Genomic DNA, 18317 nt, shown 5'->3' with positions numbered 1-18317 from the left:
AAACTAAGCAAACAACTAGAAAAGGAGCATATTCACAGAAATAGAGATCACATGGAGGGTTATCAGTGGGGAAGGTGAGTGGGGAGAATGGGTGAAAAGGTACAGGGAATAAGAAGACAAATGGTAGATACAAAATAGGTGGGGGATGGTTAAGAACAGTACGGAAAATGGAGAAGCAAAAAAACTTACATGTATGACCCATGGACATGAACTACAGTGGGGAAATATGGGGGGGAGGAGGGTTCAGGTCAGAGGGGAATAAAGGAGAGGGAAAAGGGGACAACTGTAACAGCATAACTGAGTCTGTCTGAAGAGTCCTTTCTCTTAGATAATCCTAGAAAATGGGACACGTTTAGAAATATCCTTTCCTAACATATAACTCTTGAGAGCAAAGTCCCTATCAACTAACTTTTTTGTATCCCCAGTGTCTAGAGTAGTCCTGTCACTTAATAGGTTTTTAATTAGTGTTAGATAAGTGAAAAGAATGAATGAATGAGAGAGAAGGGGGAGTGAGGAAAAAAACTTATTAAAATGAACATTTTTAAATTAATCCAGTTAAATTCCTGCATTTACAACAATATAGATGTCAGAGGAAAGAGGCAGGGAAGAAAAGCTGGGATAGAAAGAGAGAAATAGAATCCATGTTTTGGGACACTGTCCAGAGTCCTCACATAGAGCTCTGTGGACAGTGCACACTGTGATGGTCCCTCCCCTGAGCCTCCCCACAGCCCACCTCAGCCTGGACCTCTGCAGCTCCCTGCCTGGTTCAAGACGTTGCAGGCCTATAGGAATGAGAAGGAGTTGGAGAGAGCGGAGAGAGGAGTTGGAGAGAACAAGTGCTTAGCCACCATCGCACCTCCCATTCAGCTCCCAAGAAACTTAGGAAGAAAACAAGAGCAGCTAGACTCATAGATAGTGAGCAGGATGACAGCTGGGGGCGCGGGGGTGGGGGGGCAGTTAAGGGGTAGAAGGATGGAGCAAAAAGGAAAAAGGACTCATGGACATGGACAACAGTGTGATGATTGTCAGGGGAACCAGGTAATAGTAATGGAAAAAAAGACAATAAAAAAATAAAAATAAAATAAACAATAGCAGCTTCTTTCTGTTTCTACCCAAAGGCCAAGACCACCACATCAGTCAAAACTCCCTCCTCGCCAGCTCCCTGGCTTATCTCTGTCCTTGATCCTTTGACCCTCAGGCTATAATCCTCTGCACAAATTTCTTGTCAGTTTATTTCAGCAAAGGCATCTGAAGATTATGGCCTCGTAAAGGTATACCCACAGGTGAAATTTCCTGATCCTCTCTGTACGATGAAGGCCAAGGCTATCAGGCTGAGCCCCAAACAGCCTCAACTTTATTTGCATTTCTTCTGTGGCCACTTAATGGAGCTGATCCCTTACATTTTCCAGAGAATATGGCTCCCTGGGAGTATAACCAAGGCAGGATAATAAGTTAAAAAGTAGATGTGTGAGCTCAATGTGGGGAATGAACATCCAATCCTGACCATATACCCATACACAGGGGTTACTCCTAAGATACTGGAGACTTGGGGAAAAGCTTTTTGTCCCATAATTAAGAGGAGAATAGCATGCAATACCCCTGGGAGATTCATCACATTATGTTTTAATTCACACTAAAATCATATGATGAATACAAGTTATTTCCTGAGAGATGGTCCCTCTACACTTTGACTGACCCTATAGGTCCCTAAACAGGCCAGGGGCCTCATTTGGGAGCTGCTAGTCTCTGAAACCAGAGGAGTAAGGTCAGATTGCCTAAAGCCCCAGTAGGTGTATCAGGTGGGAGCAGTATACAGCAGTATATAGTATTAGCTATATTAGGTATTTTAGGAAAGCAGGACGAAGATATAAATTAGAAGATAACTCAGCTAATTCAGAAATGTGGTAAATTAAATTGGAGTTTTTGAATACTGGATTATCAAAGTAGGAAGAGATCTCTGAAAAACCATCTAGATTAAAACACTCATTTGAAGAAGAGGAAATTGAGGTACAGAGAATGGAGATCACCTGCCCAGATTTGACCCATCAATGAGTACCATAAACCCATGTTAAGACTTGACACAGAGAGATCTGATCAGATCACTGGGGAGAAGTAGGTGGGGGGGGCCATAGGTGGAGGCAATGGTAAACTGCCTAGAATGGGATTGTTTGAGAAGCTGAATGCCTCCAGAGTGCATAGAATTGTGGGCTAGAAGATTTGAAATAAAAGAAGGGCTCTCGGTCTCCTGGATGGGCTGGCTCTGGGGCTCTCTCTCAGGCTACCTTTCTCAAGGAGGCCTGTATGATCATGGGGCAGCTGCCTGCATTTCCCAACAGATGGCATTTTGGATGGATTTTGGATGGGAATAAAATCTGTGCACAGCCTAGGGTTGGGCTGGTCTGAGAGAGGGTGGCAGGGTTATTCTTTGAGTGTTCTATAGGGGACAACCTCTGAGGTAGAAGCCTGCCATTATTCCAAAATTGTGTAGCTTTTGTATCTTGTTTTAGTTTGTAAACTAACTTTATAGAAATAAGATAATTAAAACTAACAGGGGGAAATGAGAGGAGACCTCAGGTGTTAGAGTTTAGCCTTAATTGATAGGTATAAGTGACAAATGCATGTGGAAAGCTGTTGTTCCAAAATTGTGAAGCTTTTGAATAAAGATTTCTTTCCTTTATAACCAAAACTTTGCCTCTGGAATTTTGCCTAGTGGGTGGTAGCGGGCAACAGGACCCTGACTGCTGTTCGGTAACAGACTCAAATCTCTAGATTTTCCTTCTTTCACGCCCCTCATAATCATTGGAATAAGGTTCTGTGAAAATCCTCCTTAAAAGGCCCCAGCTGCCCAGATTCTTTGATTACTAAGCTGACTATAAGGGTCTTCTGTTCTTATCTCCAGTCTCCAGAGAGAGTTCCTCTTACAGCTCTTTGTGAAGAATATTTCCTTATCTCACAGGTAAAGAAACTCCTCAAACCCTCAAGTCAGCCATTTGAGATTCTTGGAGGCTCTATCCTTGCTGTCTTTTCCCATCCTACATCTCCACCCGTCAAAATCCCACCCACCACTCAAAGCCAACTCAAATGCCACTCCTTTCATGAATCCTTCTTTGATCCCTTGTCCCACACATACCCAAATACAAATTGCCTTTCCTCTTGTGGATGCTCAGGGTATATTTCTAACCTCTCCCATGATATTTATTATACTATTCCTTATATGTAATTATTTACTAATGTTTATCTCCCATCTCTTATTAGTCCTTTTAGCCAATTTTGGATCCCCTCTATAGTTCCTTGAATATGCTGGGTGATCCATAAAAGTTTGTTGAATAAATTGCTACAGAAAATAAATCCATCTTTCTGTTATAAGTTCAACCTATTTCCTCTTCAGTAGAGATGGAAGGTGGCTATGACCTATGGCTTCAGTGTTTACCCACTCACCCTATTTCCTCCCTCTCCCTCCAGGAAGAAAATACAGCCAGTTACTCAAAATCAGGCCCTTTATTTAGGACAGAGGTGGAATCCATTGTTGTAGTGAAAGTGCCATCAGGGGCACTGAGCATGGGACAAAAGTTCAGTGCACCAGTCAGGCATCCCTGGAGAATAGTCCTCAAGTGTCCAATGTTGTTACTACAGGGCCCAGGCCTCAAAGGCAAAATAGCTTCAAGAGAGTAGAAAGATGCAGACTGAGGTGTCTTTGGGGAAGAGAAGTTCCAGGAGCATATAAAGGGCCAAAGCAACAAGGACATCCAGCAGGCACTCACAGCTTCTCACAGAGCCATTGTTCCAGCTTCTCAGAGCAGAGTGGTTTATGAGCCAACCTGATAATGGAAAGGAGACAGGGCAAGTTGGTTGACTGGACCTTAGCTCAAACTCTCATTTAGCTTTATCCCCAGGGGGCTGAGGTGGAACAATATGGATGAAAATTACAGAAAGACATTCCTAAACTGATGAGCCACTAGTGGAGTAGGGTTCATTTTTAAAACTCAAAAAAAAAAGAAAAAAATAATTGTAGGGCTAGAAAAGGCATACAGTGGTACTAAGGGTTCACTTTAGGGTCTAGGACTATAAAAGTACAATTAGATGTCCAAGTCTAGGTGAAAAGAGGCTGAGTCTCAGCCTTATGAGAACAATTGCCAAACAGGAGTGAAGTGAGGGAGGCTTAAAACTTGGAAAACTGAGTCTGCTTGATGAATGTTGATTTGGAGACTATATTCTAGATTAAATTACCAGGAGATAGAGAGGAGAGGAAGGATGCTGGAGCTAAAGGGATGAGAAAAATGAAGGGAAAGGAAACATAGAAAATGGGATAAGAATTCACCAGTAGTCAATTCCTTCACTATTCAGGATCTTCTTGGCACACATCATGTCATCAGTAAGGTCATCATCCAAAAACTCTGGCAGGAAACAAAATAGAGAGCTAAGTATTACCCAGAAAGGTAATGAGTTTTCCTCTTCCCAGGATCTAGTAGGTCTGGTCCTTCTCTGAACTGTTGCCTTCCTCCATAAGAAAGCCAACACAGTAATGCCTCCCCCTAGGTGAAAAGCATCTATGGAGTAATTATCAACTTCATCAATGGACTTAATTCTGAAAATGGAGGGTATTGGACTTCAAGACTCCCAGACAGCTCAGATTATCTACCCGTGAACTTCAGGGGACTGTTTGGGGATATGGTGCTCATAATTAACTCTAGTAGCATCATACTCAGTGCTCTCAATTCAAGTCCCACAGTTGATGTGGAGTCCAAGGCAATGAATCCAGAGATTATCCCAGGGGTGGGTTCCAGAAAAACAGAGAAATAGGGTACAAAAGGCTACTTACTCTCACAAGAGATGTTACAGATGTTCCTTGACTGATGTATATGTTTGTCCCTGCACCAAAGTTTATTATTGATCTGGAAGAGTCCATATTCTGTTCTGCCATTGTTATGGACTATGGTTTGTGTGTCATAAGCAGTCATATGAAATATGGTGCAGATCCCTGGGGAAAGAGGAGAAAGGTGTCACAGAGATGGCCTGGTGCAGCATAAATGAGCACCTATGTTCCTAGAGAGAAAAAGGCTCTCCGGCAAATTCCCAAATATGGCAAAGCACAGAGTATTTTGATGAGATTAAAAAAAAGATTCCAAAAAGATGACATTGGGGAAAAAAGAAAAGATAGGAGAATAAATGTATTAGAAGAGTAAACAGATTTCCCATCAAGATGGAGGCATAGGTAAACACACCTTGCCTCACACACAGCTACAGGAAAAAATACAACCAGGCTACAAAACAAATTTCACCCAGAATTGTCAGAAAATCCAGCTATGTGGAAGTCTGACAATCAAGGATTTAAAGAAGCCACATTCATCCAGATGGGTAGGAGGGATGGAGACATGGAAAGGCATGGAGATGGAATGGGCAGTCCCACATCCACATGTGGTAGATAAAAAATGGGAGGGATACCTCGGAAGTGAGGGATCCCAGCCCCAGTCCAGACCACTCAGCCCAGGATCCAGGTGCCATACAGATAAGTCCGCATAACTTCTGGCTGTAAAAAACAGTGGAGATTGGGGTGGCAGAAGAAAGATTCTTCTTAAAGGACCCACAATGCACTTAGGACTCATGCAGACCCACTCCCTGGTGGTATTCAGCACTAGAGCAACAGCTGCAGGGGTGCCAGTGGCATATAGGGAGAAAGTGAAGTGTGAGTGGGAAGACAGCTTCCTCCTAGGCAAAACTCCAGAGGCCAGACAGCAACATTATCCCCTCTGTGAGCCCTTCCCCTGACACAGCAACAGAGTGGTGACACAGGTTACCCTGCCCTGGTGATTACCCAAGGCTTTACCATAAAACTTAACAGATACACTAAGGGAGTCAAAGCAGCTCTACCTAATATAAAGAAACAAACACAAGGAAGTTGCCAAAATGAGGAGACAAAGAAATATGGCCCAAATGAAAGAACAGAACAAAACCCAAAAAAACTAAATTAAATGGAGATAAGCAACCTGTCAGATGCATAGTTCAAAACACTGGTCATCAGGATGCTCCAGGAACTCTTTGGGTACTTCATTGACACAAAAAAATCCCAGGCAGAAATAAAGGTTATATTGAGTGAAATAAAGAAAAATCTTCCCTGGCTGGAGTAGCTCAGTGGATTGAGCTCAGGCTGGGAACCAAAGCACCACAGGTTCGATTCCCAGTCAGGGCACATGCCTGGATTGCAGGCCACGGCCCCCAGCAAACACACATTGATGTTTCTCTCTCTCTCTCTTTCTCCCTCCCTTCCCTCTCTAAAAATAAATAAATAAAATCTTTTTTAAAATATTTTAAAAAATAAAATTAAAATTAAAAAAAAAAAAGAACAATCTACAGGGAACCAGCAGTGGAGAGGATAAACCAGAGAATCAAACCAACAATTTGGAACACAAGGAAAGAAAAATCATTCAATCAGAACAGCAGGGAGAAAAAAAAATTTAAAAATGAGGATAGAGTTAGGAATATCTGGGGAAAATTTAAATGTACCTAAATCCAACTCATAGAGGTGTCAGAAGGAGAAGAGGAGGAGCAAGAAATTGAAAACTTATTTGAAAAAACAGTCAGGGCACATGCCTGGGTTGCAGGCCATGGCCCCCAGCAACTGCACATTGATGTTTCTCTCTTTTTCTCTTTCTCCCTCCCTTCCCTCTCTAAAAAAAATAAATAAATAAAATCTTGTAAAAAAATAATGAAAGAAAATTTCCCTAATTTGATGAAAGAAATAGATGTACAAGTTCAGGAAGCACAGAAGGTCCCAAACAAGATGGACCCAAAGAGGAACACACCAAGACACATCATAATTAAAATGCCAAAGGTTAAAGACAAAAGAGAAAATCTTAAAAGCATCAAGAGAAAAGCAGAGAGTTACCTACAGAGGGATTCCCATGAGACTGTCAGCTGATTTCTCAAAAGAAACTCTGCAGGCTAGAAGAGACTGGCAAAAAGTGCTCAAAGCGATGAAAGCAAGGACCTATGATCTAGATTATTCTATCCAACAAAGCTAGCATTGAGAATTGAAGGGAAAATAAAGTGCTTCCCAGACAAGGTAAAACTAAAGGAGTTCATCATCACCAAGCCATTATTATAGGAAATGCTAAAGGGAAATATATAAGAAAAGGAGAAGATCAAAACAAAGAACATTAAAATGGCAATAAATTCACAACTCTCAATAATTGAATCCAAATAACAAACTAAGCAAACAAGCAGAACAGGAACAGAATCATAGATAGGGAGATCATTAGGAGAGTTATCAGTTGGGAGAGGTAACAGGAAAAATGGGGGTATATTTGCAGGGATTAAGAAGCACAAATTGGTAGGTACAAAATAGACAGGGGGGTGATAAGAACAGTATAGATAATGGAGTAGCCAAAGAACTTTATATGTATGACCCATGGACATGAATTATAGGGGGATTACTGGAAAGAATGGGGGTACCAGGTAAAGGGGGCAAAGGGAAAATAATTGGGACAACTGCAATAGCATAATTAATAAAATATATAGAAAAAGAGTAAACAGATAAACAGAAAGGGTAAGAAGATTATTGGATAATCCAATGAAAGTGGAGACAAAAGTGGGAGGAAAAGGAGGGTGGAGGAGGGAATCAGATGAAGAATGGGATGAAGCAAGGCAGCAGAAAACTCACATTCAGGTAAAGTGATGCCTCCATAGCCATCCATGTCTTTCAGCACCTGGGACAGCTCACATTTTGTAAATTGCTTGGCCTGGAGGGCAGGGAATAGAGTGCTCACCAGGAACAGAGAGACCAAGGACATCATGTTGATTTTACCCAAGAATCTGAAATGGGGACACCACACAACTTCACCTCCTTTTATTTGTGAAGAACGCCTCAGGAGCCCTGGCACCAAGCCCTAGTTCTGGGAAAAGGATGAAGAGAAACTGGCCGTGCTACACAGAAACACAGAGCCTGCCAACTTCCTTCCGTAATTTCGCCCCACTTTTCCTTCCCCTTTCCTAATCTCTAGTCCATACAGGTATTATTTGTTCTCCATCCACAGAGAGTTCCAAGCATGGTCCTGTTTCCTATTTGGCTTTATTCATACCTTTGTTTCTTATAAGACAGGTTCTAGGAAGGAGGATGTTATGGCAACAGACTGCTTGCCTATAACTTGGTTGTATCTCTTCCCTTCCCTGTAAGCAATAAAAAGCTGTATTCAGGTCAGAAATCACAGCTAAATGGAGAAAAGAAAATAAATGTGCCTCAGACAATAAGAACCATTAGTTTCCTAGAAATGTTTGTAAAATAGTGTAACTGGGATCATCAGAAAAAGAAGATAGATGTCTAATGGGAACAGTTACAAACATTCAGAGAAAGATGCAGGTTCTTGGAAAAAGACCAAACAAGAACAGCAATGATCACAGCATGGGAAGAGGGACTGTGTGGAAAGACATGCACACAGCTAATGGAAAAAAGCTCCTGCCAAAATCTCCCTTTCCAGAGAGGTTTAGTTAGGGTGCTCTGCTTGCAGGCTGAGATGTGAATCTAGGTAGTGAAGAGACATTTACAACACACTGGATTTTTCAGAAATATACTAGGAAGCTATGTTCATTGTCTCAGATGCTATGGTAAAAATCAAAGTTTCTCAAACCACTATCTGTTTTGGAGGACTGCTAGAGATTAAGAAATCAGAAGCATCTGCTTCAAAATACATTTGGCAGGAGCCAACCAAAACTATAGTTTGTACATACTGTTTATACATACAGTCAAGGGCAACCAGTTGGAAGAACACCCTAAAGGCCACAATAATACTGATCATTACTTCTAATAGTTAATATCCTCCCCCTGTTCTACTTCCTCCCATAATTCAGGTAAATTATCACTAGATGAATAAAGCTAGATCTTGAACTTGAAACCCAAATGTTAGACAAATTCTTAATTAAGTTATAGAGCGATTTAAAGGAAATAAAATTTGGAGAGGGGGTGCTCTCTATTGGCACTTTCCATTTTGGTTGCTTATACAAACATCCTTGCAAAGTAACTTAGTACAATTGATTCAGATTCTATAACCACACCAAAGGACTGCTGTCAATTTGTATAGAATTATTTTAAATTGTTGCATTGCATTACTACTTCTAAAACTGCTTTTATGTTCATATTAATCATAGGTTTACTTTTAAATTGAGAATAGTATCAATAAAAATGCAAATAAATAAATGTAAATGAAAACACACAAATTATTTTGCCCTGATAGCTGTGGTTCAGTTGCTTGGGCATTGCTCCACAAAGTGAAAGGTCACAGGTTCAATTCCTCATCAGGGCATGTGCCTGGGTTGCAGGTTCAGTCCCCATTTGGGGAGCATGGAGAAGCAACCCATCAATTTATCTCTCACACATTGATGTTTCTCTCCCTTTCTCCCTCCCTTCTCCTCTCTCTAAAAATAAATAAATAAAACCTTTTAAAAAACACACAGATTATTTTAAAATATACTAAAATAAACTTTACATTTTAATATTAGTGAAAATAAATTGATATGCATGAAATTAAAAGGCAATAAAATTTATATGCAAATCTTAATAGATTTTTCATTCTCAATTTATAAAATATCTATTTTTATTTCTTAAATCTTTACCCTTCTCCTTCTCCCTCTCCTTCTTCCTTTCCTTCTCCTCCTCCTTATTCTTTTTTTTTTTTTTTAGAGAGAGAGAGAGGAAGAGCAAGAAACATCAGTGCAAGAGAACTGATTGGTTCCACTTATAGGTGCCCAGACTGTGGATCATACAGACCCTAATCAGGGATAAAACCCACAGCCTAGGTATGTGCTCAGACTGGAAATAAAACCCACAACCCTTTGGTTATAGGATGGAGCTCCAACCAACTGAGCCACAGCAGCCAGGGCCTCTCCAGTCACTCTTGATGCTTATAGCAGTGAGTTGATATGAGGATATAAGAAGCAGTTCTATGAAGGTGAATATTTCCCCAGGCAGGATTTTTGCATTCAAGGAAGCAAATTATTTAAAATTATCTCAGTGACTTCCTGGAGAACCACTTCCTGGATGAAGAGGTAAAACTCATCAAGAAGATGAGTAACCATCTGGCTAACTTCTGCAGACTGGCAGGCCCCCAGGCTGGGTTAGGAGAGTGTCTCTTTGAAAGGCTCACCCTCAAGCACAACTACGAGCCTTTGGAGCCCAAAGAACTTTGAGGGGCCCCTCTGCATCCCTGTGGTGTTTGGCTTCTGCCTGAGCCTCTCCCTGAAACCATTAGGCATCCTTTTAACCACTCCGGAGTCCTCTCCCATGCTTGGGACCCAAAAGAATCAATAGAGCATTTTTGCAGAAAAAAACAAAACAAAACAGTAAACACTTTGAATGAAAAATGTTTCAAGATGCAGAATGATATGCATACTACTAGGCCATTTATTTGAAACTTAAAACCACACATAACAGGACTTCCGGCCAAGATTGAGGTAAGTAGATATAATTTGCCTCCTTACACAACCAAAAGAAGGACAACAACAAATTTAAAAGCAAAAAATAACCAGAACTGCAAGAAAACCAAACTGTATGGAAGTCTGACAAGCGAGGAGTTAAAGAAGAAACATTCATTCTGGCCAGTAGGAGGAGCAGAAATGGGCAGGTGGGCTGGAGAGGACATACGGCAAGATGGTGACTGGAGGACCAAGTGGGAAAGGCGGCTGCTGGCAGACCAGGCAGTCTCACATTTGTGTTCAGATAAACTGAGAGGAACAACTGGGGAGTGAGACAGACCACTCAACCCAGGGTTCCAGCATGGTAAACTAAAGCCTTGAAACCTCTGCTATAAAAACCTATAGGGATTGTGGCAGCAGGAGAAGCTCCCAACCTCACAGGGAGAGCTCATTGGAGAGACCCACAGGGTCCTAGAACATACACACAGAAACCCACCCACCCAGGAATCAGCACTAAAAGGATCCAATTTGCTTGTGGGTAGAAGGGGAAGTGACTGAAAGCCAGCTGAGAGCTGGCAAGCAGCACTGTTCTCTCTTCAACCCCTCCCCCACATATAGCACCACTATATTTAGCCCCTTACTAAACAGCAGGTACATGGAGATGAAAAAATGTGACCCAAATGAAAGAACAGATCAAAACTCCAAAAATAGAACTAAGCAGTGAAGAGATAGCCAACCTGTCAGATTCACAGTTCAAAACACTGGTAATTAGGATGCTCACAGAAATGGTTGAGTATGGTCATAAAATAGAGGAAAAGGCAAAAGCTATGAAAAGTGAAATAAAGGAAATGTACAGAAAACCAACAGTGAAGGGAAGGAAACCAGGACTCAAATCAATGATTTGGACCAGAAGGAAGGAATAAACATTCAACTGGAACAAAATGAAGAAACTAGAATTCAAAAAAATGAGGAGAGGCTTAGGAAGCTCCAGGACAACTTTAAACATTCCAACATCCAAATCATAGGGGTGCCAAAAGGAGAAAAGCAAGAGCAAGAAATTGAAAACTTATTTAAAAGAATAATGAAAGAGAATTTCCCCAATCTGGCAAAGGAAATAGACTTCCAGGAAACTCAGAGAGTCCCAAAAAAATTGGACCCAAGGAAGCACACACCAAGGCTCATCATAATTACATTACTCAAGATTAAAGAGGAGAGGATTTTAAAAGCAGCAAGAGAAAAGGAGATAGTTACCTACAAAGGAGTTCCCATCAGACTATCAGTTGATTTCTCAAAAGAAATCTTGCAGGCAAGAAGGGGCTGGAAAGAAGTACTGTATTTGAAGTCATAAAAGGCAAGAACCTACATCCAAGATTACTCTATCCAGCAAAGCTATTATTTAGAATGGAAAGGCAGATAAAGTACTTCCCAAATGAGATAAAATTAAAGGAGTTCATCATCACCAAGCCCTTATATGAAATGTTAAATGGGCTTATCTAAGAAAAAGAAGATAAAAAATATGAACAGTAAAATGACAACAAACTCACAAATATCACAACTGAACCTAAATATATATAACAAAAACAAACTAGGCAAACAACTGGAACAGGAACAGAATCACAGAAATATAGATCACATGGAGGGTTATCAGCAGGGAGAGGAAGGAGTGAGAATCAGGGGAAAGGTACAGAGAACAAGAAGCACAATTGGTAGGTACAAAATAGACAGGAGGAGGTTAAAAATAGTATAGGAAATGTAGAAGCCAAAGAACTTATACATACGACCTATGGACATGAACTTAGGGGTGGAGGAATGCAGGTGGGAGGGTGTGTGGAGGGCAGAGGGAATCAAGGGGGGGGGGGGGATGGGATAACTGTAATAGCATAATCAATAAAATATATTTTTAAAAGACAATAGAAGAGAACAATTAAACTAAGAGCTGGGGGTTAAAGATAAAATTGACAAACCTTTAGCTAGAAAAAAGGGAGAAAACTGAAATAAATAAATTATAAATGAGACATTAAACTGATGTCACAAAAATAAAGGGTCATGAGAAACTACTATGAATAATTATACAGAACAAATTGGACAACCTAGAAGAAACAGGTAAATTCCTAGAAACACATAACTACCAAATATGAGTGGTGAAAAAAGAAAATCTGAACACACCAATAACAAGCAAAAAGATTGCATCATTAACCAAAAACCTCCCAAGAAAGAAAAGCCCAGGACCAGGTGTATTCAAGGGAAATTCTACCAGTCATTCAAAGAGTGAATGCCAATTCTTTGCAAACTTTTCCTAAACTGAAGAGGAAGGAACCCTCCCAATCTCTTTTTATAAGGCCAGTATTACCTGAGAGTAGAGCCAGATAAGAATACTACAAGAGAAGAAAACTACAGGCCAATACACTTAATAAATATAGATGTAAAAATGTTCAACAAAGTACTAGTAAAACAAACAGTACATTAAAAAGATCATACACCATGATCAAGTGGAAATTATCCCTGGGATAAAAGGATGGTTCAAGCAACTAAAAGCCATCTACTTATAAACACAAATTATGTGATTTCTCTTTTTGGCCATTTATCTGCACCCTCCCAGAGTCATTTCAGATCTTCTTAAAATTTCTTTTGCATTGGATGAATTTATTTCACTTTCTCCCCAAAAGCTCCAAATTATCAGGAATCATAGAGATTTTGATGTATTTTTCATTTAGCTCCAGACCCTATATTTAAGAATATTGGTAACCTAAACAGGAAATGAGCAAGAGATGAAGAAGAAACTCTTATCAAACAAGCAATGGTGGCTAGAAATCAATAGTTGCGGTGGGAACATGGTGGTAATCTTTAGGGACATGGAGAAGGACGTTGGAAGTACTCTGGGCAGTGACTAAAAGAGTGATCTCTAGGCTCAGCCAGCCAATCTGTTGAAGGCCTAAATAGAATAAAAGGCTGAGATATTGATCTTTCCCTGTTTTCAGACTCCATCTCAGGCTGGAAATTACACCATCAGCTCTCCTTGTTCTCAGACTCAGACTTGTACTAGAACTTATAATGTTGGCTTTTCTGGATCTGGACTTCTCAGCCTCCATAATCTTATGAACAAATTACTGATAATAAGTGAATACACACACAAATATACATTTATTTATTTATTTATTTATTTATTTATAATATACACACATATATCAGTGAATACAGATGTTAAAGAGAATTCAAGTATAGTTGGGTGTTTAGATCTAATGACTTCTTTCAGGTGTAGAGATATTATGAACTTAATCTGTAGTGGTCTTCTGTTCAACCAATGGTTTACTGATTGCAGATGCCAAGAGCCTCAATCCCTCCAAACTCAGTGATGGTCATCATGGGTCTCCCACCAGACCAAGTGGGAAAATACCTTTAGCCAAACACAGATAATGAGCCTAAGTTCAGCAGAGCATATAAGAACAACCCCCTCTGGGGACATTCCAACAAAGAACAAGCCTTGAAAATCACACTTCTTTCTCCTACCAACTCCCTTCTCTTGCCATCCCCCGCTTTCCATGCATTTGTCCAAATCTAGGATTGCTCTCCCCACCAAACATTATTCCTGGTACCATTCTTGGTTACATCCCCTTCCCTGAAAATCACACTGGCAGTTTGGGGAATTAGCCTTGGGCGGCCAAGTCCTTCTTCCTGGCACAGATGCCAGCACGACTGCCCACGCAGAGACACTTTGTGCCCAAAGAGTATAAGAGACAACAGCATCCTGGACATACCAGTCCGCGGGTTCCACTAGCTGCAAAAAATGAGGTCAGTTCTGATCATCTTCCTCCTCAGCTGCTTCTTTGCAGCTTGCAATGCCAAAATCTTCTCCAAGTGTGAGCTGGCCCGCAAGCTGAAGGCCCATGGAATGGATGGCTTCCATGGCTACAGCCTGGCAAACTGTGAGTATGAACTACTCCTCTGTCCTTTCTCTGTCCCTGCCCAAAAAGGCTCTCTTCTACAACCCAGCAAGCTCTCCCCAACTCAGCTTTCTCTCACTCCCCTGCCTGTTTTTCTTTCCTCCTTCCCCTCTGCCTTATAATTCCTATCTCGTTTTCCTTCTCTCTCTTTCCACCTATTATCTTACTTATAATAGATTTTCTCCTGCTTCTTCCCCAAATCACCTGGAATACTTCCTTGGACTTACCCAGGGACTAATGGACGCACTTCTAGTTTTACTGCCATGGCCTTTGCTTTCCTCTGCGTTCTTTTTAGTCCAGGCCTCTGGAGCACAACAGATGCTGCCTCCTACCCTCCCCCTGCTCTTTTGTCTGCCAAAGAATAACCCACATCTGCTAAGTTTGTCTAAGGTTGTTCTACTAGTGTCGCAAGGGAGTTAGGTGGGCATCGTGAGAACAGAGGGTGAGGCAGTGACAAGGGTGCAAGAACTGAGAGTCATCCATCTCATTGGTAGGCACAACTGAAACTATTTTAGCTTCTCTTGAATATCTTAATTGTTCTCCATGCCAAACCTTCTCTTTTGTATTACCCCCAAGGATAGTTAGTTTTTCTGAAATTCCTTCCTGGGATTCTCCCACCACTCCACCTCTTCCCTTGCATAAACCATGGCAAGAACTGGATATTTGGCTGGAAGGTGAGACTGGAAAGGTTAGACTGTGACTGACTGATGACTGGGCATTCCAAATGCACACATTTAACATAGGCTAATTATTGCTTAAGCCTGGGAATACGCCTGGATTATAAATGACCTCTAACATTGAGGATCTCAAGGTCTTTGCATTTCAGTCTTAACGGGCTTTCACTTCTGGTAGTTCTAATACAGCACAAATTGAATCTCATTATGGAGCATGCTCTCTTTTTTTATCCACACTTTTTGCTGTCTTGGACACAGGGGTCTGCATGGCTGAGCATGAGAGCAACTTCAACACCGGGGCCTTTAATGGAAAAAATGCCAATGGCAGTAGTGACTATGGGCTCTTCCAGCTGAACAACAAGTGGTGGTGCAAAGACAAGATTCCCTCAGCAAATGCCTGCAACAAAATGTGCAGCAGTAAGGACTCTATGCCCTCTGGGGCCCAGGTGGTGTGGGGGCAGGTAAAACAGGTGCCATGCTGAACACACTGCTCCCTAACACCTGCCCGTTGGCCTGTGCTGCGAGGGCTGACTCTACAGAAGAAAAGGGCCCTAAGCAGTTGTCACACTAAAAGAAGATTCCAGAGATCCTCCCGCCAAAATGAAGGGAGAGAGATACACTGACCCTTGACTAAGCCTCACTGTCATGGGTCCCCATCTATCCAGATGTGTTATCCTGTTCCTCACACGGACACCACTGCATCACCATTCCACAAACCCACACATGCTACTCAAGACACGCTAAGCAGTCACCTGAAACAAAAGGCTCTCCCTAGCCCTTCAAGTGCGGGGTGCCTTCTGAAGGGAAGAGGGCTCAAAGACAGATTCTTGGCAAAAGCACAATAACCCAGCAAATGAAAGGCAAACCCACTGCAGGGCTCCAGAGATAAAGAGTTTCTGAATCTCAAGGCTGTTTCCTCTGGGAATTCCTCTCAAAAAGATTGTTAAAACAGCAAAAGGGATTTTTCCCTCCCCACTCATCCACTTCTCCTTTCAGAATTTCTGGATAATGACATCAGTGATGACATTGCCTGTGCCAAGAGGGTTGTGCGAGATCATAAAGGGATGTCTGCTTGGTAAGGGCAACATGGAGGGCAGAGACCAGCCACTCTGCCGGAGACACACCCAGACTGTATCTGGGATGCTCATGTAAGCAGCATCTGTGCTGTAGGATTTTGCCAGGACTTTGTAAGGAGACTGTTCTCCTGGTGTGAAATGAAGCAGAATAATATTGTGACATTTTCACCCCAGGCATGACTGCAGCACCCACCCATGTGTCTTGGGTGAGAATCCCTATCTGGGATTCTCCCAACAGCATAAATGGACTCCAACCCACAGGCCCTGCATTCCCTCTCAACCCAGCCCTTACAGACTTCTGACCATGCCTCTGATCTATGTTTTATTTCTCTGTCCTCAGGGTGGCCTGGGTAAATCACTGCAAAAACAATGATCTGTCCAAATACCTGGCCAGCTGTGACCTGTGAGACCATCCTTGAAAATGGCTCCTGAAGAAGGTGGCCCAGAAGGCAGGGCAATTCTTTAAGGTCTTTAGAAGCTCTGAATGTTCCCCCATCTCTGCCTCCAATAAAAATTACTCAAATGCAGCTGTCTCAAGTAGCATGTTTAAGGGCTGGGGTCATGATAGAGACTTGCCGCATGATACAGACAACCAGAAGTCCTGTTGTCTCTAAGGCTACCACCGAAGTTTCCCAAATCTCCCCTAGAAAGATACTTTAAGGAGAATCTTTGCTTGAGAACTTATGGGTTACCCAGTCTAAGCCAGAATTGACAGCTAAATATAGCAGTCTAGATGCCAACTCTTATGAAATTCATTTAGTACTGGTGCCTAATATTATTCTCCATCACCATAAAGGAAAATTGAAGATAAAACAGAAGAAAAATGCAGGAGAGATTGTTTACACATGGAGAAGAATTGCCAGAATATCAGGATGATTGTGTTGGCTAGGATAAATGACTAAGCTGCTTAACAGAGCTTCCAAAATATGGTGCTCTCACAAAGTAGTCCAAGACGCATAGAAAGACTCCCTGCCCCACATATTCAGAAACCCAGATTCTTTTCATCTTGCACCTCCACCATCCTCTACAGCAGTGCTACTCAAAGTGTGGTCCATGGGCCAGCAGCATCAGCATCACTTGGGAGCAGGTTATATTCCTCTTCTAGGCTCTAAGGCAGTCTGTTTCCTACCCATTCAGGTGTTGGCAAAATTCAGTCTCCCGCAGTATAGGACCAAGGCCTGATTCTTTGCAGGGAGCCATATTTAGCAACTAGAAACCTCTCCCTGGACCCCATACATAGTCCCCCCACCCCCATCTCAGGACCACCATCAAATCCTTCTCACACTGTTTTTCTCTGATCACAGCTGAGGCGGCTTCTCCACTTAAAAGGACTTGAGATTAGATTGGACCCACTGGAATAATCCAGGATACTTTTCCCTTCCAAAGCCTTTAACTGCAATCATGTCTATACAGTTCCTTTTGCCAAGGTAACATTCACAGGACCCAGGGATTAGGATATGCACATCTTGGGAGACAACCATTCTGTTTCCCACAGGTGCATCTGTGGACTGCCCAACTGTACATTGCCCAACTGTAACTGGGTGCGTGCAGCCACGGTATGATTACCAAAGGTGCAGGACTCTTCAGGAATGAGTCAGGATCACACCACCAAGCTCCCAAGACCTACCAACACAATAACCAAGGATGAAGGGAATTTAGAACTTAGTGAAGGGAGGTGACTACAAGTTGTGGCCCCAAGATAAACTGGCAGCAATGGAAGTTTTAATTCATTCCCCTAAGCTATCTTGCTATCTACCTTCTAAGAGGCCTCTCAGGAGTTGTGAACGTGCATGGAAATTAACCTGTCTGGCACAAGGTAGAATGAAGTGGGCATTGGAATATGCCATCCAAATCTCAAGGGTACATACAGCAAGTAGTTAACAGCTTCCAGCTCCCTTCCCTTTATATGTACAAGGGTTTCGGTCATGGTAGCAGCCTGAGGCCACACTTCCCTCAGGTTGCAATGTGAATGAAAATAGAAGTACTAGGCCACTTCTTCTAAGAGGGACACTTCTATGGAATCCAGTAAGCAGACTTCCTCAGATATGATGCAGTCTGAGGTTCTCTACCAGATCATGTTTTCCTTGTGCCTAATAGAAGCCAAGACCTTGGAAGAGTGGCAGCTATACGCGGCCTTGTCAAAACACCACTACTGGGTTTGCAAGAGTAACCATCAAAATATCTGGGCTGCTGCCACAGCCAAGTGGCTTAGTTGGTTGAAGAAT

At 42.0% G+C, this 18317-nt stretch overlaps 2 protein-coding genes across 2 annotated transcripts; one reads left to right on the top strand and one right to left on the bottom strand.

Moving 5' to 3' along the window:
* Positions 1–3757: 3757 nt before the first annotated feature.
* LALBA (lactalbumin alpha) lies at positions 3758–7790 on the bottom strand. The gene is made up of 4 exons (XM_045830152.1): positions 7658–7790; positions 4820–4978; positions 4319–4394; positions 3758–3818 (listed from the first exon to the last, which is right to left on the bottom strand). The coding sequence occupies exons 1-4, from the start codon at positions 7788–7790 to the stop codon at positions 3758–3760; spliced, it is 429 nt and encodes a 142-aa protein (XP_045686108.1).
* Positions 7791–14185: 6395 nt separating this feature from the next.
* Positions 14186–16499, top strand: LOC123812618 (lysozyme C, milk isozyme-like). Its single transcript, XM_045829394.1, has 4 exons — positions 14186–14324; positions 15275–15433; positions 16013–16091; positions 16433–16499. The coding sequence occupies exons 1-4, from the start codon at positions 14186–14188 to the stop codon at positions 16497–16499; spliced, it is 444 nt and encodes a 147-aa protein (XP_045685350.1).
* The last annotated feature ends 1818 nt before the right edge of the window (positions 16500–18317 follow it).

This window comes from Phyllostomus hastatus, unplaced genomic scaffold (genome assembly GCF_019186645.2).
Source record: "Phyllostomus hastatus isolate PE091 unplaced genomic scaffold, TTU_PhHast_1.1 phas_scaffold_93, whole genome shotgun sequence".
Lineage (NCBI taxonomy): Eukaryota > Metazoa > Chordata > Mammalia > Chiroptera > Phyllostomidae > Phyllostomus > Phyllostomus hastatus.
This window is presented reverse-complemented; position numbering and strand designations above follow the sequence as displayed.